This window comes from Mauremys mutica, chromosome 1, assembly GCF_020497125.1.
Source record: "Mauremys mutica isolate MM-2020 ecotype Southern chromosome 1, ASM2049712v1, whole genome shotgun sequence".
NCBI classification, from domain to species: Eukaryota; Metazoa; Chordata; order Testudines; family Geoemydidae; genus Mauremys; species Mauremys mutica.
The window spans coordinates 349,414,794-349,439,157 of NC_059072.1; the positions used below are offsets into that span (position 1 = coordinate 349,414,794).

A 24,364-nucleotide genomic window follows, 5' to 3' on the forward strand; every position below is an offset into this window, starting at 1 on the left:
CAAGGAATATAAACAAGGAGCAATGTAACAGATATACACACACGTTCTTTACACGGTAGTTTGGTACATCTATTTTTCAAGCAACTGAACAAGGCCGTCTAGGTGTCATGTTTGAAAAAAGAATATAAAGTTTATTCTGTCCTGACATTTTCAAAAGGACTTACAATTTGTAAGGTAGTGCTTCCCAACACATCCATCACTTTAGATGACTATTTGTAGTTAGAGGCTTACACATCTCAATTACATTCTTTATGTAGTGGCAATGTCTTGAAGAGAGGCTCTTGGGGAAAAGTGTGTGTTTTGGCTACTTAAAGTGAAAGAATAAGCCACCTTGCAAAACATTAAGCTAAAAATAGAAACCCCAAAACTGTTTACATTTTTGAGCAAAAAAAATCAAACAGAAGCAAACTGATAAGACACGTTAACACTTATTTGACATCCCGACAAATTCATTTTACATGATCTGAAAAGGAATGTGCTACCTTGCTTCTCACAAGCACGTAGGCTGTTGAGCAAGTTTTTTGAAACATCTTACACAAGCACAGAGACATCTCTTCATCGGGAAATTGGCTTTTAGCACATGGCAGTGACTGCACATACACAGGTAAGTCCTGAAAATACATAACCCCCCGACTCTGCAACAAGAAAAATAAGGCCACTGGGGAAAAAAAAAAGTTTTAAAAAAAATATTAAGTAGCCAGGAGGCCATCAGTGACTGCTGATATGTTCTGCATGCTGCAGATATAAAGCAGCACTGCCGCAATGGGATGGTGCTTCTGGCCCTAACTCAGCAAAGCATGTGCTTGACTCCCATTTGTGGCAGAGGTGACTAAAAAGATCCCAAAGTCCTGCTCCTCAAGGGCAGGGCACAGGCTTGCTTTGGGGCGTTTGGGGGGGGGGGGGGAAGAAGAGGCACCCTCTTTAGGGGTATTTTGGAAACCAACTGCAAAGCTCTTCTCAGAAACTATTTTTTCCAGATAATCAAGGTGCCCAATTCAGGAAAGCCCATGCTTAATTCCCATTGACTTCCATGGGACTAAACACGCTTCCTGAATCGAGACGGGTTCCTGACTAGTGACTTTAGCTATGTTTAAGTTGCAGATCTATCAGATAATGTTTACCCAGACTGCAAGCTAGCTGTCAACTGCTAGTCAAACCTCCATTTAAAGAGTGACATACTGATAGTGGTACTATAGAAGGCCTCTAAAGTGTGTGGGTAAATTGCAAACACATTCAAAGGAAAAGATAATTTTGGTTAGTATTGATTGTACATTACAGGATCTAGTCTTATCTTGGAAGAGGTAAAACAAAAACAAAAAAGTTACATGGCCAAGACGTTGCAGATCTTTGAAGCAGCTTTATGGGTGCCCTGGCCCCACTCCACCCCTTCCCCCAAGGCCACACCCCCGCTCCTCCCCCTCTCCCCCGGAGCCTCCTGCATGCTGCAGAACAGCTGATCTGTGGCGGGCAGGAGGCACTGGGAAAGAGGGGGAGAAGTTGATCAGCAGAGTTGCTGGCAAGGGGTGGGGAGAGCTGGCTGCCCGTTTTTCCCATGGGTGCTCTAGCCCTGGACACCCATGAAGTCAGCACCTATGACCACAGCGACTGCCGCTCGTTGGGGGTGGTTTAATTATGATGACGGGCGAGCTCTCTCCCGTTGCCATAGAGCGGCTGCACGGGAGCCCTTAGAGTGGTGCAGCTGCATTGGTACAGCAGTACCGCTGTAAGGTCTCTAGTGTAGACTTAGCCTCAGAGCTCTGTCAATTCTGCTGAGGAGATCAAAAAAGGCCTGGTTTTTGTAAGTACTGAGCACCCTTCACTCCAACTGAAGTCAGTGGGAGTGAAGGATACTTAGCACCTCTGAAAATCCGGTGAATATTTGTAAGATTGTAAAATATATGGCGGGGGAGGGGAGAAAATTTAAAGCTAGACCAACAGGGATATAAACAAGCATTTAAATGAAGTGGCTGTGAATCTGTGAGCACGAATGATTTGCAAATGAAAGCAGGGTTAGGAAAGGGTGTTCAGTACTTGCTAGGGATATTCAGAATGACCAGAAATGGCCTCCTGGATTCTCACACAAGTTAGAAGGACTTGGGACAGTTGTTAAGTTTCCTCACATAGCAAGAATGTCTAAGTGAGTCTAAACCCCTTTTTAAAGGGTCCTTGAGCCATTTCATTGGTGCGCCCTATCCCCAGGCACTGCTGGAAAACACTCCCGAGGGGTCCTGCATCCTCAAAAGAAAATGGAAGCCTGACCTAATTTAATACAATCTCTCTACGCGTCCCACTCCCTCGACTTACTGCAAACAGCAACATATAAGCATGGTAAAAGAGAGCCCTAACTAATTACATACCTCACTAAACTGTATAAAGGTGCAAGCTTGAATTAGTTCAGAAGGATTCAATTCATGTCAGGCCCCCTGGATGCTTAGACTGGCCATCACTTGGCCTACCATCTTCATAATTCAGTTACTAATATTAGTTTAACCACAGACCAGACGGACAACTGAACGAAAACAAATGCAACCCATTTCCAAAAATGGTAAGGTTTCTGTGACCAGCACAAAATATTAGCCCAGTATCTTCAGCTATACAACATATACACAAAAAAATATTGTGTCTTAATTTTGTTTTAACACCTTAACAATAAAACTGTTCTAAACATTATTCCCATAATGCGCCAACTCTTCACTCTGTGTTGTGTCTGGCAATACCAGTAATACAGAGAAGTCTATTTCCTGCTACACAGCCCTTGAGCTGATGCATAATTTTGCCACATCAGTGTCAACAGCGGTGGAATTTCTTTATTCAGCCAGTGGTCACACTTGGTTGGTTGGATCTCTCACAATCAGTGCTTCTTGGGGGGTTCCACCAGGAGAATAGGCCATATTCCAAAAACAAACTGAAAAGAAAAGGGGGAAACAAGATTTGCTTGCAATGTAGCTTCTCAGAACAGAAATACAGTTCACTTGTTCTCAGTTTCTTGGAATTAATACACAGAACACAATGTAAAAATAAAGCCAGAAACAGGAAGGGCTGGCCAATGAAGTGTGCTTAAGTGTAAGCCAACTGAACGGCCCACTTCTACACTGCATCAGTAAGTATAAAATGTTTGACAGCTTACCTTCACCTTTGGCCTGTACTTCAGGAAAAGTGTCCTTGTGTATAAGCTAGGGGGAGAAATCCAATAAGCATTTAACAAGCAAAGTGCCGTAAGTCGAGGTACACAGCTACACTTCAGGCTTTGTCCAGAGCAAGTGCAACACTGATGACAGGAGTGATCCCCATGATTTCCTGACCGTACCAGGAGCACTTCTGTGATCACAGCTCAGCCTCAGCTTGTTCTGCCTGGGTTTACCTGGCCCAAACGGAGGACTAGTCACAGAGCCCTGTTTTACTGGCTGTCACACAGCAGCAACTGAGCTATGTCTCCCCATCCCCACCCTTAAGGAAAGGGAGAGAGGAAGCCGGAAGAGCATTCCCTCCGCCACAGGGGAAACAGCAATCAGGGACTTGTCCCTCCCTAGCCTGGAGGGGTGGCCTGAGTAGCCAGGGTGCTGAGCAAAGTTGCATGCACTGATCAAAGAGCAAGCATAAGTTGCTCACAGCTTTTACACTTGTGCTCATCCACTCTGTCCTCCCACTGTGTCTGCATCACCAGTGGGTTTTGTCTGGTTTTACAGACCTTTACTTCAGGGAAGGAGGCAGAGTTTGCACCTTCAGAAACCATGCTGGGTTATGTATGCCAGTCACATGTGCCCTTAGCATTTCTACAACACTGAAACTAGAACATTAGCTAATGGAAGGTTGCACGGTCTAGTTCCTGGAGCAGGGTTCTGGGTCAGGCGAAAAGGGGGCCATTAAATACTCTGCCACTCACTGTGTGACGTTGGGCAAATCTCTTAGGAAACCTGAGGCACGGAAGCGCCTGAGCAACTCACTAAAAGAACTCAGGAGTTCCTAGCTCCTACCCTGGTGCTTAATCCACTGGACTCCACTGCTTTATAACCATCGTGGTAGATGTCTACAAATATCTGAAGCTTGTAAACAGCAAAGGGTGATGGGGACTATTTATCATGGCACAAAAGTATATAAACTACTGTAGAAGGAGAAGATGAAATTAACCAAAATTGGCTCAATATTAGAAAAAGCTCTTACACTGAGAGCTCAGACTATGGAATAATTCGATAACACCCCTGCCACTTCAGACTGGAGAACCCCTAGGAAAATGATACTATAGGGAGATCACTTAAGCACATCTAGAAAAACACTCCCAGGGGTAATGCACGCAAAACCATTCACCCTCCATTTACAGCACTGTAAATCTAGCCTACAATATTTAAACTATCTGCATTAATTTGCTTTCTGTGAAGAACTTTCTATATCTAGGTGTACTCAAGCCGTGCAGCGCACCTGCCTCCTACACCGAGCAGCTGCATTCAAGAGGACAGCAAGAAAACGCTATCACAAGGAGGCTGTTGGGACTCTCCCTAGTGAAAGAACCAAAAGGAAAATAACCAGCTTTATAACTGGCCAAAAAAAACCCCGATCCTGCTCCCAGTGTGGAAAAAACTGTTTGAGAAGCTATTAAAATTCATACACTAGTTGGAATACCTCTTAAAGGTATTTATTTTATGATCAGGGCCCTACCAGTTTCATGGCTGTGAAAAATGCCTCACGGACCGTGAAATAAGCCCTTCCCTGTGAAATTCCATGTCCTCTTGTTCCTAGGAGCGCCCCAGCAAAGGGGCTGGGCTGGGGAGGAACAGGACTTGTCCATCCCCTGCACAGCTACTTTGGAGGACAGGGGAGGAGAGACCAGACCCACCTCCACCTCCAGGAATGTCCTGCGGCTGCAGGAAGCTCTGCGGTTGCTGCCTTCAGTGTCCAGCTCAGAAGGCAGCACAGAGGGTGGCAATCCCATGACCCCCCCATCAACGTTTGCAGACCTCCCCACTATAGGGATTCCCACAATTCCCTTTTGGGTCGGGGCCCCCACGGTTACGATACCATGAAATTTCAGATGTAAACATCTGAAAATGTGCAATTTACCAATTTTCAAATCCTATAGCCATGAAATTGACCATAACGGACTGTGAATTTAGTAGGGCCCTATTTATGGTTCAGAGGAGCGACAAAGCCATTTTGATGACGCGTTGCAAATGAGCAACAAAAATATTTTACCTTCCAGCCTAAACCCCGTTCTAATTCTGATCTAAAATAGACAGCCATAAATAAAGAGCCAAAAGTGATTGGAAAATTTGAAAAGCACCTCCCGTGACCATGAATTCAGCACTATTCTTGCAAATACTTATGCTCATGCTTAACTTTACTCCCATGAGTAGCCCCACTGAAATCAGAGGTGCCTGGACATCAATGTTGTATTCTAGATGAAGACAGCACCATCGTCTCCCTGCTCCATGAGATACCTGCACCAGTTTTCAGCAGTGGTAGTGCTCATAGAAAGTTAAACACGGGTGTAAGTGTTTGCAGGATTGCAACCCGGAGGAATACAAACATTTAAGTTAACATCTAATGTTTGAAAAATGAAGCAATACAACCTCAAGTGCATTGGCATTTTCACTGCTGGACAGTGAAAAACCACAAGATTGCCATTATGAATTGCAACCCACCCTGCAGTACAAACAATTCTACACTCTAATATATAGTACAGATGCTCTCCTGGTTACACAAACCCAACTTACGCAAATCCGCACTTCCCGAAAAAGTTGCGTAAGTCGGGGAGCGTTTGTATATAGTCTTCTTAGACAGATTTCTCTACCAATTACAGAAACTTCCGTCCCACTAGTTTAATAAAAATGGTTATTTTTCCAATCCTTTCAGCTTATATGACATTTAAAGGGCAAGATGGAACTGGGAAAATACCTGTCAAAAATTAATCCTAAAACAGTTTCATGAACATATAATGTAGGCAATGCCTGCTACCAAGGTAAATCCCCCAATACCCACAGAACAAAGCATAATTATGGAATAGATATTTTACTAGTGTGTCTGGTACTCTAAAATGATGCACTCCCAACTAGCAACTCAAGTCTAAAACCATTTATAGAAACCCCACATACTTTGCTTAACAAGCTATGGGGAAAAAGGCTGTTTCCTACCTTAGTAGGATATGACGGTAAGAGCCAAGGCCCGTAAAAATGTGCCACCAAGCATGAAACTGTGTCACGGCTCCCACAACAGGAGGCATCTTCTCTCGTACTCCCCTGTTCAAAGAAACATCACAATGCACTTTTTTCCAGACTACACAGTCCCAAGAAGCAGTGTTCACTTGTCAGATCATGTCACTGTTTCTGTATCTCAGCCATGTACTTCATGGGGTCAGTCTTTACTAAGTTAATAACAACTACGTGGTTTTTCCTATTTCTAGTTTGGGAAGATGTTTGCCGAACCAGTCTTCTCATAGGTTTGGAAAACTACTGAGAGTCTTCTACTTGAAAGGAGTACTTAAATGGTTTAGACCCATAACTTCAGGTTTCATACTACTGCTTGCATCCGAAGAAGTGGGTATTCACCCATGAAAGCTCATGCTGCAAAACGTCTGTTAGTCTATAAGGTGCCACAGGATTCTTTGCTGCTTCTACAGAAAATACTAATGCATCTTACTTCTTTCCCGCCAGTTTCCTGGCCAGTGTGAAAAAACAGAAGGTTTGAGAGAGAAATTGGAACCCTTCTGAAAAAACTAACTCTGTATAAACTCAAAAGCTTCTCTCCCACCAACAGAACTTGGTCCAATAAATATCTTACCTCACCCACCTAATCTTGGGACTGACATGGCTACAACAACACTGCATACTCACTTCTCTGTATCTGGTAGCCACTTCACCCCCCTCACCAACCTCATGTGAAGTTTGTCTTGCCTCTCTCTCCTTCCCAGTGTGAGGCAAGGACAGACTGGGTGGACAGCTGTGAACCAAAGCACCAAGGACAGCAACTGCCTGATATATAATTCAAAGCGACTCTGGGTATGTGGGGCCCCAGAACCTGGGCTCCAGCCCAAGCCCAAATGTCTACACTGCAATTTTATAGCCCTGCAGCTGAGCCCTGGGAGCCCAAGTCAGCTGCCATGGGCCAGCCACGAGGGTTTTATTGCCACGTAGACATACACTGAAGAGTTTTGCTGGTAGGAAGCAGAATTCAGGGCAGAACTTGAAATGCTCTGCCCAGTTGGTTGACACTTGGCACTTTTAAGGGAACAGGACAAAGCAGAGAGACGGGAGTCAAGTTCTCTCAGCTCCTTTTCCTCATCGGAGTTCTAGAGACAAAGATGATTAAGGTGGCTTTATTTTGAGGTGGAGAGAGACAGTTTAAATCTCTTTTCCTTCCTTTAAAAAAATCTATTTTCACATTCAATAATAAAAATTGGTTACGGTAGCTGATTTTATTTACTTCCTGTAACCCGTTAACTAGTTAGTGTTAGTCCTAGAGCTGGGTTGAGGTGGATATGCTTGTGCAGACACAAAGGTGCTCATAAATAGCCAGGTTAATGTCATTCTGCATTAAGAACAGAAAGGGGAACCTCCACAATGTATATGTCACACATCAACACTCCTGGATCCATGCTCATAGTCTTGAGCGGCAGGGGCTCCCATAGCTCACAATTAAAAACTTGGTGGCTCCATCCAGAGGGGTGTTCTGTGCTAACCTAGCTGTGGAACTGGAGCAACCTTTAGTTATTTCCATCAGTTCCATTCTCTGTGGAAATTGAAACATGTTACAGAAGTGAAGTACAAAAAGCTTACAAAATCCTGAAATTTAAGAGGAGGCGGGTGAGTCACACTGACTCATAACTTAGGGCATGTCTACACTTACTGGGGATCAACACTGCGGTGATCTATGCACCAGGGGGCGATTTAGCGGGTCTTATCGATCACAGATCGCTCTCCCATCGACTATGGTACTCCACCAGAATGAGAAGCATAAGGTAAGTTGACGGGAGAGTGTCCGCCATCAACCCAGCGCAGTGTAGACTCCGCAATAAGTTGACCTAAGCTATGCTGACTCCAGCTATGTTACTCACTTAGATGGAGTAGTGTAACTTAGGTCGACTTACCCCCGTAGCGTAGACAAAGCCTTAGATTTCCAAAGAATAAAAATTACAAGCAAGAAAACTTATCTTCTCCAACAGTACCAGCTGTAGTAAGTCACCCCTGGAGATTCCAAAGCTCCAGGGACTTCGGATTAAAGCTACGAAACAGGTATAGTTGAATTAAAAATTACTGCAACAGGCAGCAACACACATTGTACGGTAGGAAGTACACTGACATTTTTTCCTTTTGCCAACTGGAGATGGAAAAAGGTGCTTCTAGCTATTGATGCAATCTACTAAAATGCAAACTGCAGGCAAAGGGCAGACTCCCTCAATTGATGGAGTGGTTTTGACCTCACCATTGTGTCAGCATGGCTGAAAAAGTAGTCAGTCCTTGTGCCAGTACCTGCAGCTTCAACGAACACCCTGTCATTTGTGCTGACAGAGTCATATCCCTGCGCCAGATCAATCAATAACATCAAGTTTTGGGCATGAGCTTCAACTGACATAGCTGACACATTCACAGGTCTGAAAGCTCCAAGAGAACTCTGCTAGGACGAAGTTTCAGCTGGCCCAATGTTATGCATACATCATTAACAGCCACAACTATGGTGGAAGGAGAATGTCAGGTTATACAATATGCCCTGCTGGGTTCTCGCCCAATATAGTAAACTACTGGTACAATGCTATCAAAGTTGAAGTCAGTACAGGCCAAGAGAGTGCATGGACAGAGGAGGTGAGATCACAGGAGTCAACTGGGATCTTCTTGATGCAGGCCTCAACCTGTCCTTATAGAGAGATGAGTAAACATCCTTCAAATTGGTGGTTAATACTATTGTTACCTTGCCAGACCTGTGCTCTAGGATGCATAAACTTGACATCCAGTTGTGAAATTTGACAGTGGCTTTCTGTGAGCTTTTGTTTTTGAGGCCTTCCTGGCTGACTTTGCATTGGATTGACTTGAGGTGTTGTGGGGAGGCCAGGAGAGTCTCTTCAAACGCCACCCCAGGACACAAATGCCCCAAACGATGCAACTCTGTCAGACTAATTAGCTGTGATTCACCCTGAAACTCCTTCAAGAGTGGTCACTGTTCATTAGTTGACAGACATACACCTATACTGGATGTTTCCTGATCTTGTGGGGCTGCTATTTTTGACATTTTGCTGAGAAATAAAAGAGGAAGAAGAAAAAAAAAAGGCAAACCTGAAAAGATAACAGGCCCTAAAACTCCCTTTAGTGACCACAGTATGTTCTTTTAAAGTCTAGAATGAGACCCCCAAAAAAAGATAGAAAGAAAATGTCTCAGCCAGGTGGCTGAAGGATATTGAGCTCACAGTTCTGACTCCAGATCAGTCAGCAGCAGTTCAGCCATGGAAGCCTCTGCATTACCAATGGCAAAAGGACCAAATGTTGTAGGCACTAGAGGTCACTATGGGTATGTCTATACCGCAGTTAAATACCTGCAGCTGGTCCGGGTCAGTTGGCTTGGACTGCGGGCCTGTAAAACTGAGGTGTAGAAGTTTGGGCTTGGGCTGGTGCCTGGGCTTTGGGACCCTCCCCCCTTGCAGGGTACCAGAGCTTGGACTCCAGCCCGAGCCTGAACATCTATACTCCAATTTTACAGCCCCGAAGTCCAAGCTCACACAGGCCAGCCGCAGGTATTGTAGTGTACAAGTATCCTATGGTTCCACAGCAGGGGGAACCCAAGGCGTCTTCTTACTGGATATAAAGCTGTTTGAATGTTGAGCTATGGACGTTCTCCACAGCTAGGAGCATGGACATAGGAGTGTTCTGTTATCACCACGCTTTGGTGAATGTGCTTTCAAACGTGTGAGTATATTTAAGTCAAGAAACAACTACTGATTAAGCATCAAGTTTAGCATCAAAACTCTCAGTCCATGAAAGAGGTGCTTAAACTATATATATCAAACTTTTTCAAGAACTAGTTTCAAAGTAGCTGTAGATAAGCAAGATATTTAGTATTCTGTCTCGAGGGCTGCCAACAAAATTACCAGTTAAATTCCAATTCCAGAATTTCGACATAATTTTTCAAGCTAACAATGCTTAGAATTTGAGCAGCCCTTAGAGGTCTACTGTGTTGCGAGAGCTAATCAAGAGCAGACTGGATAAAACACTTGTCAATATTCTGTGGGGCTTATACTGCCCATATCAGGAGATAGACTCAGAATTATTCTGCAGAAAACAAAGCAAGCCATGGAACTCAGAGATTAAAAGATATGCAGACAAGTTGCAAATGCTTACCTCAATTTGTCACAGAAAATGTTGTCTACATTCCAAAAAAAAAATCCCATTAAAAATACACTTAAGGATGTATAGCCCAGACCCCTAAGCCATGGGTATACCCTAGGGGGAGAGAAACAAAGTGAAATTTAGTTTTTAGGATACAAACTGCATTTAAAGTATATATATAAATTACACTATTTATAAGTTAAATGCCTGGTGGAAAAAAGTTTAAAATTCCTTTTATGGGACACCATCAACTTGAAATTTAATCACATTTTAAGAACTGAATTAAAGGTACAGTACTGTCAGGTAAAACATATCCCATTTTTGGGGTGATCACTCATTTTCCCCCTAGACGTTTTTTATCCTGACGGCTAGGTGTGAAAAAACCCCAACACAAACAAGAGAGGAAAATAATTAAACTGTCTATTCCAATGCATGGACTAAACCGAAATAACTTTTCCCCCTCTCTAATCTCTTTCAGTTATTCTTTGGTATTACTTCTAACAGTGATAGGTAAGAGAGTTTCAGACAGAAGCGTTCTGGGTTGTTGTTGGGGTTTTTTTTTTTTGTTTTTTGTTTTTTTTTTAAAGTAGACTGGGTCCCTGTCCTGGGATCTCACCCCCACTTTGAGCTTGTGGGTTCAAAGATGGGGACCCGCAGGTATTCGCCCCCCACCCTAACCCTTAGGGTAGGGTTCCTTCTCGCTGCCACCACTCGATTATTTCGGTGAATCGAGACACCCCTTTGTCCCCCCCTGTCTCCCTTCAAAGACACTCCCTGGGAACACAGATCCACTCACAGAGGAGGAACCTTCCCCCTCCCTTCTCTTCCCTCTCTCTAGCCTGCTCCGGAGAGAGAGAGACCTTGATTCAAACTCCTTGAATCTCTACACACAGGGAAGCAGCCCACTTCCCCCCTCCCTCTCCTCCTTCCAGAGACTTTCCTGGGGAAGCACAGATCAATCACAGAGGGAGGAAGATTCCTTTCCTTCCCTCTCCCTTCCCTGCTTTCTCTGCTTGGAGACAACCCTTGTCTCCACAGAGTGGCGCCTAGCTTCCTTCCCCTGAATCCACAGGTAAGGAACTTAACCAAGTCCTGAACTTAAAAGAGTTTATTAAAAGAATAAAAAAAGGAGAGAAAAAATACACAATCTCTATGAATCCAAGATGGACATTCATAGGGTCTAATCTTATTAATCCCTGGAGAAATTTCTCCCTTTTCCTCAGTACAAACAATACAGGCAAAATTACGAATAATCAATACAAACACACAGAATTGCAGACATAGGATTCTTATATGAAATTACCCCATACTTCTAATACTCACTAGCTTGAATAGAAGAAATTAGTTCAGAGAGATGAGCAGACTTGATTAAGCGTCTGGACTGGTGTACTTCCAGACGGCTAAGAACACAGAACAAAGAACACAGAGACCCAAGTTCCCGCTCTCTGGGATTTTCAAATTCTCTTCCCTGATTGGTCCTTTGGTCAGGTGTTTCACCAGGTCTGGGTTAACCCTTTACAGGTAGAACTTAACCCTTAACTAACTACTTATGACAGTCCCTTTAACATTCAAAGCAAAAATTAAAGTGGCATACCAACGCCAATCACTAGCCCCGCGGACAGTTTTAGAAAAAGTCATTTCAGATTGTCTTTTACCAACAAGAGCCATTAGGAAAAAAATCCTATTTAGGATACAAGACAAATGTGCTGAAGAACCACAGATGTAAGGCAGCACATCGTTCATAAATCCAACCTTACTGTTTGCATTCATATAGGCCACAGAACCTGTAACTTCTTAGTGGAAGTAGGTGAAGTTTGTTCCTTTGACAGCACTAGGACAAGTCCTCAAAAATATCCAATTCCAACCCCAAGAAGCTACCATGAAACACAGTTCATGTTATTTTTATCACCACGAATACACAGTTCAGATTTTGGTTTAAGATGCATTCCTGAGTTGCTTATTGTCTTTTGCATTATTTTTGTCACTGTGATTTATCATCTATAGAAACAGCAATATCACTGATAAGAACATATCCTGTATCAAGACAAATGGACAGGGCTTTTTAAATGTAAATAAAATTCTTTGACAGCAGTGCTCCCTGTTAATATACATTTTGGAGTTATGGAGTCTAGTGACTGGCATTAGGCATGTCGTTTATACGCCTGTAGATATTTTTTCCTCAAGGCAAACACATCAGACATACACTGCATGTGTTACTGAGGGGGTAAACACAAAACCCATTCACATCATCAGCAGACTGATTTCTAACTAGCATTTATTTAGTCCCATAAATATAACAGGCAAGCTGAGCCAAAGCACCAAAACGTCCTTACCCAAGGAACTTACTTTCTAAGGGCGCAAGTTAGCTGAACATATGAACGAGCAAAGAAAGGCATACATTATATACTGGGGTAGGCGACCTATGGCACACGTGCCAAAGATGACATGTGAGCTGATTTTCAGTGGCACTCACACTGCCCAGGTCCTGGCCACTGGTCCGGAGGGCTCTGCATTTTAATTTAATTTTAAATGAAGCTTCTTAAACATTTTAAAAACCTTATTTACTTTACATACAACAATAGTTTAGATATATATGATAGACTTCTAGAAAGAGATCTTCTAAAAATGTTAAAATGTATTACTGGCACGCGAAACCTTAAATTAGAGTGAATAAATGAAGACTCGGCACATCACTTCTGAAAGGTTGCCGAGCCCTGTTATATATTGTTAATTACAGCTGGAATGGCTCATTAAATAGATGGGGTTATGTGTTTCATGGAGGAGGAAAGAGAAGGGGGTTTACATGCATTATTAACTAAGAGTCTGGTCCACGAGCACAGGGCAGCATAAATGAAGGCACGATGTGGGACTGGGCGAAAGAGACCCTCTGAGCAATCAAACTAGGAGGGTGTGCGGGGAATGAGAGGCGAATGGTGAGGAGACACAGGTAGAAGCATAGTTCTGAAGAGTTCTGGAAGTAAGAAGCCAGAGCAGGAGTCTAAGGAAGGGAGGCCCAATCTGAGTCATAGAAGACAAAGATCTTAGGGGCTGGGTTTGGATGGATTTGAGGAAGAGAAGATATTGGGGGTGAGAGGTGTAGGTAAAGGAAGGATATTTTTGCAGTTAGGCACTAGACTGTGCCTCAGGATAGAGTTCAGGAAGGGATGAATTTTGGCAATGTGGAGGAAGTAATTACAGGATATGGCGAGGGTCTGGATATGAGAGAAGAAGAGTGACTGAATGCCATCAAGTATTGGGTGAGAGAGGAAGGTGGGGTAAGAGAAGGAAAGGTTTGGTTTTATGCATTTTAACTGGAGTGATAGCAGAAAATACAAGATAAGATGTTGGAAAGATAGGCAGAGTTGTTGGGATTTACAGGGCTGGAAAGACAGTAAAACTAAGCTGAAAAAACACACACTTTTTTATGGTAGAAAAACTCAAGATGGATTTATATTGCTCAGAGCTAAGCAGTTTCTGAACCCCTGAGAGAAAAGATCACTCAAGCAGGAGAAACATAAAAGAGAGGAGAGGGCACAAAGCGAACCAAGAAACTTAATTTAATATATTTATTCACACTGGCTGCTCTGTTTCTTCAGTTTAGCCAAGAGACTTTTCACTGGTTCTCAGTTCTTCCAGTACTTTTGATACCATTCCTTTTATTTTTGGGAAAAAAATTAAATTCCCAACTTCACGTATATCATACTTTACCCATTCAAAACAGTAACTTCAACAAAACTTTTACCTTTTAGCATCCAAGTACTTTACATGCTAATTTTAAGTACTGGGCTGCAGGGAAAACATTAACTGAAGTGCTTAACCCCATGACAGACCCCCCACTTCAGCCAGCTACTAGAATTATTGTTTGAGAACTGGCAGTATTTGAAGTACTTTACAAAACATAAAGGAAGAGAAAGTCCCTGTGCCTGGACAAATCTACAAACTACCGGTCCAAAGCTACCGTCAAAACAGTTGACAAAAGACATTCTCTCTGGCGCTTTTCGTCGGCAAAACTTGTGACTTTTGAGGTGTGTGTGTTTGTGTTTTTAACATCTCTGAATGACAAACGTTTTGTTGTTCAGTTGCCAGTGTAGACAAAGCCTAACTTCAATGAAATATCTTTACCGAAAGACATGAATCACTCCTCCATTTTCACAAGACAGAGAGCATATGACTTTGCATCTCTCACTCATTTGGAGAAGTGGTCAGCAATGCCAGTTTCTCATGTTAATATGTTTTTAAAATGCACAACCCTTAGATGCAAACACCTAGTTAGAACATATCTACTTGTAATGCTGAGCTAAATAAAAAGTCACTTACCACAATACAATATATACAGAGCGAAGTACTATAACAGAAACCAGTGCTCCATACACAATCTGCAGGAAAGTGGAGATAAAATTCAATGTTAGTGTGTCACAGGCAGGTATTATTGAGTTTGTGTACCATACTAACGCAAAAGAAAACTAAATGTTTGTTGGTTTATCATCTATAGTATCTTTACTGACTTTTTCAAACCATCATTTTCTCTATTTCTCAGTATAGAGAATAGTTTTCCCCCTTTAAGTTTCCAAACAAAAGAAAAAGAAAAACAAAGCCATAGTACAAAATGCCTCCCAAAATAGAAGCATGGTTATATCCAGGCCCAACTGCTGGAGAGGTTTAGCTCTTTTTCTGGAGATAGGAAAATCCAGATTTCAGGGACAGGTCAGGAATTGAATTAGAAAGCAAGCACTAGGCAGCACTCTTGTATCCTAGTCACTATGGTGAAGACAAGGAAAAGTGCAGTTCACAGCTCAAAGGGTAGTCAGCATCCTGCAGTTGAGTTTTGATTAGGGAGCACATCACCATGTCTTCCCTTCTCTGTGCACTTTAATCCAGGCCTGCACAGATGACAGTGGCCTTGGACGGTGTCTAAAGTAGCAACTCCTTCACAGACAGCGTTTGCGACTAATGATACCGTGCAGCATTACTGAAGGCAGAAATCTGAATAGACTTCACTGCGTCTACCATTCAGCAAAGCCCAAGGGAGCATTCTAAGTTAACCATGGTGTATGTTCAGCATTGAGGCCTTGTCTAAAACAGGGATGAGGTAGTGTTCTATGAGTAGACCAACAACTCCATCATGATATGCCTGTTTATCTGAGAGGACCTAGTGAAACTGGTCAGCAAGATATTAGTGGGGGCCCTAGGAGACAAACTCGCCCATTAGCTGATATGAATAGCCCCAATACCAGTCTCCACCAGAAGAGAATTTATTTTACAAAGAGCTTGGTCACACCATGGCATGGAAAGCTATAGCGTAATTAAGCCAACTGTGATGTTTATAGAGGGGGGGCAATCCTAGAAATGGGACAAGTTGCAGAAGTGGCTGAACAAAAGGATTTTAGGAGTTGTCATAGAGGCTAAGTTGAAGAAAAAAAAAAGTGAATTCATTTCTGTACACTTTTAGGTGAGGTGGATTCTCATGAGGAATAAGTATCAGAGGGGTAGCCGTGTTAGTCTGGATCTGTAAAAGCAGCACCTTATAGACTAACAGACGTTTTGCAGCATGAGCTTTCGTGGGTGAATACCCACTTCGTCGATGATCTTGCAGTTAACATACAGCACATGGCAATGAATCCACAGGAAGAGTTGTATAAACAGAGGACAGGGACACATGAGGATGGAATTCTTGTCACTGGTGTCAGCACCACACATTGCTCTTTGGGACAAGTTGACTTTTTGCAACTTCAGCTGCGAACATCTTAGAGTAGCCTATGCAAAGCGCCTCTTATTAAACGGCCACACTCTCTCTCTCTCCTTTTAATAAATCTTGTTTTACCGAGAAAGCTGCTGCTGTTTTGGGGAAGCTTCACTTAGTCAGCCAGAGAACAAGCACCTGGCACCCTCAAAAAGAGAGGTGCCGTAGGATAAAGAGTTACTGGAACTGAAACCCCTGTGCTGGCATTCTAAATTTTGGTCAACAGGGAACAAGCAAATGCATGTATTCCCAGTGAGGTATACTACAAAAAGCTGGGCAGATGATACAGAGCGGAGCAACCATGAGACTAAATGAGATGAGAGGTGGCCGTGGGGTTAGGTAACAATCGCATAAAGCAGAGATGGGGCATTGATTAATGTTTCCTGCCCCCCAAAAAGGAAGCGCAGGCTGAATTAAATTAAGTGGCAAAATGAGACAAAAAAGAAGGGGTAATAAACTCTTAGCTGGTGTATATCAGCACAACATCACTAATTTATACCAGCTGAGAATATGGCTCAGGAAGGATTGTACCCAAAGACACCACCCCAGTGTGAAAGGCAGCAATTAGGAAAAGAAATGAATAGGAAATAATTTATGGCTGCCCACATCTTTCCCACATGCAGCAGGGGCTTGGTGACCTCCTGAGTTCTCTTCCAACCCTCATCTTCTCTGATTCTATGATAAGCCCCCAATGGACTCCTCTAACAGTGTAAGTTATAAGGTCAACAGCCCAAATGAGAACACATTAGCAGAAATGATGGTATCTGGCACTTTTCACCCATAGATCTCAAAGCACTTTACACAGGAGGTAAATATTTTCCTTATTTTACACATGGGAAAATGGAGACAGAGGTGAAGGGACTTGTCCCCAATTATGCAGCAGTCTAGTGGCAAAGCCAGATTAAGACCCAGGTCTCCTGCGTTCCAATCCAGTGCCACACACACTGGTCCATACTACCTTCCATTTACCATAGTATTCTCCTGGTACATCAACAAATCAGTGAGACGGACATGGAATCCTTGGCCAATAAACCATAGCATGAAGCTAGGCAGCAGCAAAGTAATATTTCAAATTACATAACTTGGGTATTAATTTTTAAAAAGTTTCCATATGCAAACCCTTTTTTGTTTTGCAGCACACTTCTAATCTTCCTCTTTTCTTCTTTTCCTTCCATTTGCCATTCAGCCATTTTAAGATAACTCCGTCATTCAACAGAGAGGTAGAGGAGAAGCCAGGAGGGTTTGCCCTGGAGGGACCGCAAAGGGGAGAATACAGGTGCACCTGCCCTAAATTGTGATATCCTCCAGATCCCTCTCTATTTTTCCTTCCCCGTTCCCTGACTTTCCTTTGTTTTTCCTTTTAGCTAATCCCTTCATATCTTCCCTTCTCTCACTCTTGTTCTACATTAAATATAAATATTTAATAAACAGAACTCCTCCGAGAATTATATTAAAAAACCAAGACCACTACAAAACTGAGGAACTAGTATGGCATTTGCAAACCAACATTTTACTGACACTGCTTGTACGTTCTACCCCTTTCCCCACCCTTTGTTTTGTTTATTTAGCCTTCAGGCCAGCAGCTGTCTGGCAATAGAATAACTGGGCCTGTAGTCACCATCATAATACAAACAACAAATTGGGCTGGTTATTGGCATAACAAGACTAACTGTAGCAGCTGGGGAAAATCCCTTCACAAAAATGTAAAGGCAGCTGTTGAAGGATTGTATATTAGGGCTGGTCCACACTAAGAAGCGGGGTCGAACTAGGGTACGCAAATTCAGCTACGTGAATAGCGTAGCTGAATTCGAAGTACCCTAGTTCGAACTACTCACCCGTCCAGACGCCGCGGAATCGAAGTCCGCGGCTCCAAGGTCGACTCCGCCACCGCCGTTTGCAGTGGTGGAGTACCGGAGTCGACCGCGGCGCTTCCGGAGTTCAAACTATCGCGTCCAGATTAGACGCGATAGTTCGAACTCCGAGAAGTCGAACTCACCGCGTCGACCCGGCTGGTAAGTGTAGACTAGCCCTTAGTCTCAAATCAACCGTTAGCATTAAAGAGAAGAGGTTATGGTGACTGGCAGTACACAAGAATGTCTACATTTTACTATTGATAAGGCTACGATTCTGTGACTTTCCGGGACCTCTTTTGGACAGGGCTGGAGCAAGTGTCAGTCCCGAGGTCAACCGGATCCCTGAGCCTGCCAAACAGCTGACCGCTGGCCAGCCCAAGGCCTAGCGAAGCAGCAGTCCCTGGCTGCCAGAGCAGTGGCTGGGGTTGGGGGAGTCCCTGGGGCTGGAGCGGCTGCTGTTTGTCCACCCCACACCTCCACGTATTTTTAGGAAAAGTCAGGGACAGGTTGCAGGCTTCTGTGAATTTTTGTTTATTACCCATGACATGTCCCTGACTTTTACTAAAAATACTCAAAGACAGAAACTTAACCTTCACTATCCATATGCAACAGAACGGACTCAATTCTGGCCTGAGTCTTTATGGTACTTAAAGTGAAGCTCCAATCCAGACTTTGTGAAAAGTGCACAGTGGACCGGCCCCATTTGTGTTCAGAGTAAGAGCCAATTAAAGTTGTTACTAAAACAGTCACTACTTTTTATTCACCACTGCAGTGCAGAACTAAACAAAGGGATTTGCAAGCATAATTCCAATCCAGTTTATGCATTAACAGAAAAGTTAAGTAAAGTCTTATTACCTTTATTGGGGAGATATGTGACCCAGAAACAACCCCACTAGACTTGACATAGTTATCGTTTGTTAATACTGAGCCAATGGAGGAAAGCTTTATACATATGTACATACTGCCTGTGTTTAAATGTCCAGAGGGAGTTCACGCCTTGCTGCAACCAGAGACTGAGTCCTCCATCTTTGTGCCTCTCCGTACTGTGTATAGTTTGAGGTCCTTTTAGTATTTCCAATGCATTAATGAACACTTCTATCTTGTCTTAACCCTGATTTCCAAAAAGGACAAATTTAAGATGATCTGTTTCCCTTTGACACCCAAATCAAGAGACTTGTTCTAAAATGTTAGAAAACTCACTTAAAGAGACAGCACGCTAAAGGACAACCAAAGGATAGTTTTGATCATTCTCCTTACTGCATTCTTCTTACTTACAATTTCCATCTCTAAACATTCCTCTATTTCTGCCTGGATAGACATTTCTGCTATACAGACAGATTTCTGTCACATTGGTTAAAATAGTAGCCAACATCCAGCTTTTATCACGTAACAGACTTACACTGGCTCTTTGTACAAGTATGAAAGGCTTGCACTCTGTCTAGCGAAACACCTGGCTTACGGCCAGCCCACAGGCCAGGTAAAATACTGGCTAAAAATGTTACTCTTTGTAGCAGCTACTGACAGAATGAAGAAGCAAAAACTGAAGGAAAGCACTTTTCCTTAGAGCCACTGACTTGATCCCTCAAAATTAGTGGCTTAATGGCTTGGATAGAAGATAGTCATAATAATGCAGGGATAAAAATTAACTATTGCTGTGAATGGAAAGACATCCATCGTTGACACATCTTGAAAAAAAAGAACAAGAATTTAAAGTAGCGTATTAGTAATAAGATGAATACATGTTTGTTGTTCCAGTTTCTCACTCTTTCTCAAATAGTTCTTCCTGACATACTCCAAACACCACAACCTCAGACACAAAGCATTTAAACATTGTAAAGAGGTGCTGTGTCCATGAAGGGATTATAATTGTAGAGTCATGCTTCAGTAGTTTCTTGCTGGAGGAATATAAATGGAGCCACACAGCAAGCTTTAAGTAATGCTTAAGCCCATCCTATACATTTCCTAGTCTACCTTTTAAACTGAATTTAAAAAGTTTCTTCCCGGCTCCCCACAAAAGATAAAAACACTTATTTGTTTTCTTTTAAAAGCTTTGCTCATATTTGCTTCAGTTCTTTATGTTGCTTCTCTCTGCATTTCTAAATATGGCATTAAATAACTGCATCACTTAAATTATAATACTTTGAAAACACACAAGGCAGCTTTATGTAACTCTGCCTCTTGCAGCATCTGCTTTAAATTGGACTAGAGAAAACAGCAGGCCAAATAAGAAAGTTTGCAAAGTAGCTTAAATAAAAGGAAGCAGAATAAGCGTCTCTTCAACTTTTGTTATCACAAAACACTTCCCTCTCCATTGTATGTGGCAAAAATGAAGCTGCACATTATTCAGGCTGCCACAATTTTTCATCTTTGCACTGGAAAATACACCTTAGGCTTATCAGTAGTAAATACTTTGCCCTTAAAAGTAGGTAACACCTTTCATCTGCGGGACCTAAATATAATTTACAAAAAAACTAACTAAAACCAGTATTTTGCATCTGTTTCACACGAAATGCAGAAAGTTGAGTGACTCACACAAAATCACTTTCTGTATCGAGTCAGAGGCACAGTTGGGAAATACAGTTTGGGGACTCTGAGGGAGACTAGCCCCAGACCCATCAGACTGCATTTCCAGTGGGGACAGGTTCAGTTTTCTGCTATTTCCCACCATTTATTAACACTGCTCCTGGCTTTCTGCCCCAGCCTTCATTAAATTGGCTAGCATCAGTTTGTCAGCTTCAACTATTATTGCAGATATCAGGAACTGTACCAAGAGTGTCTGGGTTTTTGTACATCACACAATATTTATCAGTTAATATATTTTTCTCCAAAACAAAATGTTTAACATTAAATATTTACACATTATCTATCCTGGAACTCTTATTTGCAGTTTACAGAACAAAAAACAGATTTCTACACTATAGGACTTAAATGTGTACTTGAGTTTCTGAAAGATGCTTGGGCAGGGGGGAGGAATCAGATGTTTAAACTGCTACTTATATTACATCAGATTTGTGAGGAGTGGCACTATATGTGAAAGAAAGTGTAGATTCAAATGAAGTAAAAATCGTAAGCGAATCCACATGTTCCATAGAGTCTCTATGGATAGAAATTTCATGCTCTAGTAAAAATATAACATTAGGGATCTATTATCGACCATCTGACCAGGACAGTAATAGTGATGATGAAATGCTAAGGGAAATTAGAGAGGCTATCAAAATTAAGAACCCAATAATAGTGGGGGATTTCAATTATCCTCATATTGACTGGGAACATTTCACTTCAGGACGAAATGCAGAGATAAAATTTCTCGATACTTTAAATGACTGCTTCATGGAGCAGCTGGTACGGGAACCCACAAGGGGAGAGGCAACTCTAGATTTAATCCTGAGTGGAGCGCAGGAGCTGGTCCAAGAGGTAACTATAGCAGGACCGCTTGGAAATAGTGACCATATTACAATAGCATTCAACATCCCTGTGTTGGGAAGAACACAACTGCCCAACACTCTGGCATTTAATTTCAAAAGGGGGAACTATACAAAAATGAGGGGGTTAGTTAGACAAAAGTTAAAAGGTACAGTGACTAAAGTGAAATCCCTGCAAGTTGCATGGGCCCTTTTTAAAGACACCATAATAGAGGCCCAACTTCAATGTATACCCCAAATTAAGAAAAACAGTAAAAGAACTAAAAAAGAGCCACCGTGGCTTAACAACCATGTAAAAGAAGCAGTGAGAGATAAAAAGACTTCCTTTAAAAAGTGGAAGTCAAATCCTAGTGAGGCAAATAGAAAGGAGCACAAACACTGCCAACTTAAGTGCAAGAGTGTAATAAGAAAAGCCAAAGAGGAGTTTGAAGAACGGCTAGCCAAAAACTCCAAAGGTAATAACAAAATGTTTTTTAAGTACATCAGAAGCAGGAAGCCTGCTAAACAACCAGTGAGGCCCCTTGATGATCAAAATACAAAAGGAGCGCTTAAAGACGATAAAGTCATTGCGGAGAAACTAAATGGATTCTTTGCTTCAGTCTTCACGGCTGAGGATGTTAGGGAGATTCCCAAACCTGAGCTGGCTTTTGTAGGTGACAAATCTGAGGAACTGTCACAGATTGAAGTGTCACTAGAGGAGGTTTTGGAATTAATTGATAAACTCAACATTAACAAGTCACCGGGACCAGATGGCATTCACCCAAGAGTTCTGAAAGAACTCAAATGTGAAGTTGCGGAACTATTAACTAAGGTTTGTAACCTGTCCTTTAAATCGGCTTCGGTACCCAATGACTGGAAGTTAGCTAATGTAACGCCAATATTTAAAAAGGGCTCTAGGGGTGATCCCGGCAATTACAGACCAGTAAGTCTAACGTCGGTACCGGGCAAATTAGTTGAAACAATAGTAAAGAATAAAATTGTCAGACACATAGATAAACAAACTCTTGAGCAATAGTCAACATGGTTTCTGTAAAGGGAAATCGTGTCTTACTAATCTATTAGAATTCTTTGAAGGGGTCAACAAACATGTGGACAAGGGAGTTCCGGTGGACATAGTATACTTGGATTTCCAGAAAGCCTTTGACAAGGTCCCTCACCAAAGGCTCTTACGTAAATTAAGCTGTCATGGGATAAAAGGGAAGGTCCTTTCATGGATTGAGAACTGGTGAAAGGACAGGGAACAAAGGGTAGGAATTAATGGTAAATTCTCAGAATGGAGAGGGGTAACTAGTGGTGTTCCCCAAGGGTCAGTCCTCGGACCAATCCTATTCAATTTATTCATAAATGATCTAGAGAAAGGGGTAAACAGTGAGGTGGCCAAGTTTGCAGATGATACTAAACTTCTCAAGATAGTTAAGACCAAAGCAGATTGTGAAGAACTTCAAAAAGATCTCACAAAACTAAGTGATTGGGCAACAAAATGGCAAATGAAATTTAATGTGGATAAATGTAAAGTAATGCACATTGGAAAAAATAACCCCAACTATACATACAACATGATGGGGGCTAACTTAGCTACAACGAGTCAGGAAAAAGATCTTGGTGTCATCGTGGATAGTTCTCTGAAGATGTCCACGCAGTATGCAGAGGCGGTCAAAAAAGCAAATAGGATGTTAGGAATCATTAAAAAGGGGATAGAGAATAAGACTGAGAATATATTATTGCCCTTATATAAATCCATGGTACGCCCACATCTCGAATACTGTGTACAGATGTGGTCTCCTCACCTCAAAAAAGATATTCTAGCACTAGAAAAGGTTCAGAAAAGGGCAACTAAAATGATTAGGGGTTTAGAGAGGGTCCCATACGAGGAAAGATTAAAGAGGTTAGGACTCTTCAGCTTGGAAAAGAGAAGACTAAGGGGGGACATGATAGAGGTATATAAAATCATGAGTGATGTTGAGAAAGTGGATAAGGAAAAGTTATTTACTTATTCCCATAATACAAGAACTAGGGGTCACCAAATGAAATTAATAGGCAGCAGGTTTAAAACAAATAAAAGGAAGTTCTTCTTCACGCAGCGCACAGTCAACTTGTGGAACTCCTTACCTGAGGAGGTTGTGAAGGCTAGGACTATAACAATGTTTAAAAGGGGACTGGATAAATTCATGGTGGCTAAGTCCATAAATGGCTATTAGCCAGAATGGGTAAGAATGGTGTCCCTAGCCTCTGTTCGTCAGAGGATGGAGATGGATGGCAGGAGAGAGATCACTTGATCATTGCCTGTTAGATTCACTCCCTCTGGGGCACCTGGCATTGGCCACTGTCGGTAGACAGATACTGGGCTAGATGGACCTTTGGTCTGACCCGGTACGGCCTTTCTTATGTTCTTATCACTATCTAGAAACCCCATCCAAGATTAGGGCCCCACCGTGCTAGGCACTGTACAAACACAGTGATGGTGCATCTTCACTGCGGAGTTACTTCAGGTGATCAGCATCCAGGTCTGAGCAATTCAGTTAGCTTAGCCCGGTTGTGAGCAGCCCCACTGCAAAGCCCCACCCGAGATATTTTGTCCTCACTGGGGCTGTACTCAGGTGTGTCACTAGAACTTCTGGGGGCATATCCCATAGTTCTTTGTGCTGCAGCCAGTTGAGCTGCTCTATGATTCTTTCCTGGTAAATTGTGGGAGAACTTATCTGTCTTTCTGAGCACACAGAGGCAAAGTGTGGGAAGTCACTAGAGGACTATTAGCACTCGAGTGATTTCGTCTGCTTCCTCACTGCAAAAATAGGTGGGTTACCAGCACAAGTACAAGCCTCACTCTTATTTCAGCCTAATGCCCAGATAGGCCAACTAGCTCCTGTTAGCAGCACCCCCAAACTCGAGGGAGAGGTTGTGTGTGGACAGAAGGGGCAGGGTAGAAGCAACACTTGAGTAAGAGCCCAAGTTAACTCTGCAGTGAAAACATCCCTTGAGAAAGCCTCACCACCCTGAAGAGCTCACAGTTTAAATACACAAGACAAACAAAAAGGTGGCGGGGAA

The 24,364-nt window shown here is 42.5% G+C and overlaps 1 protein-coding gene across 2 annotated transcripts in view; it reads right to left on the reverse strand.

Annotated features, from left to right (window-relative positions):
- Positions 1–1,515: 1,515 nt before the first annotated feature.
- Positions 1,516–24,364, reverse strand: part of ACER3 (alkaline ceramidase 3) — a 73,656-nt gene continuing 50,807 nt past the window's right edge. For both annotated transcript variants that reach the window (XM_045021297.1, XM_045021307.1), the window contains exons 7-11: positions 14,622–14,680; positions 10,317–10,418; positions 6,126–6,230; positions 3,128–3,173; positions 1,516–2,905 (exon numbers count right to left, since the gene is read on the reverse strand). In XM_045021297.1, the coding sequence (XP_044877232.1) occupies positions 2,852–2,905; positions 3,128–3,173; positions 6,126–6,230; positions 10,317–10,418; positions 14,622–14,680 (366 nt within the window). In that variant the 3' untranslated portion in view covers positions 1,516–2,851. The remainder of the gene's footprint in view (positions 2,906–3,127; positions 3,174–6,125; positions 6,231–10,316; positions 10,419–14,621; positions 14,681–24,364) is intronic.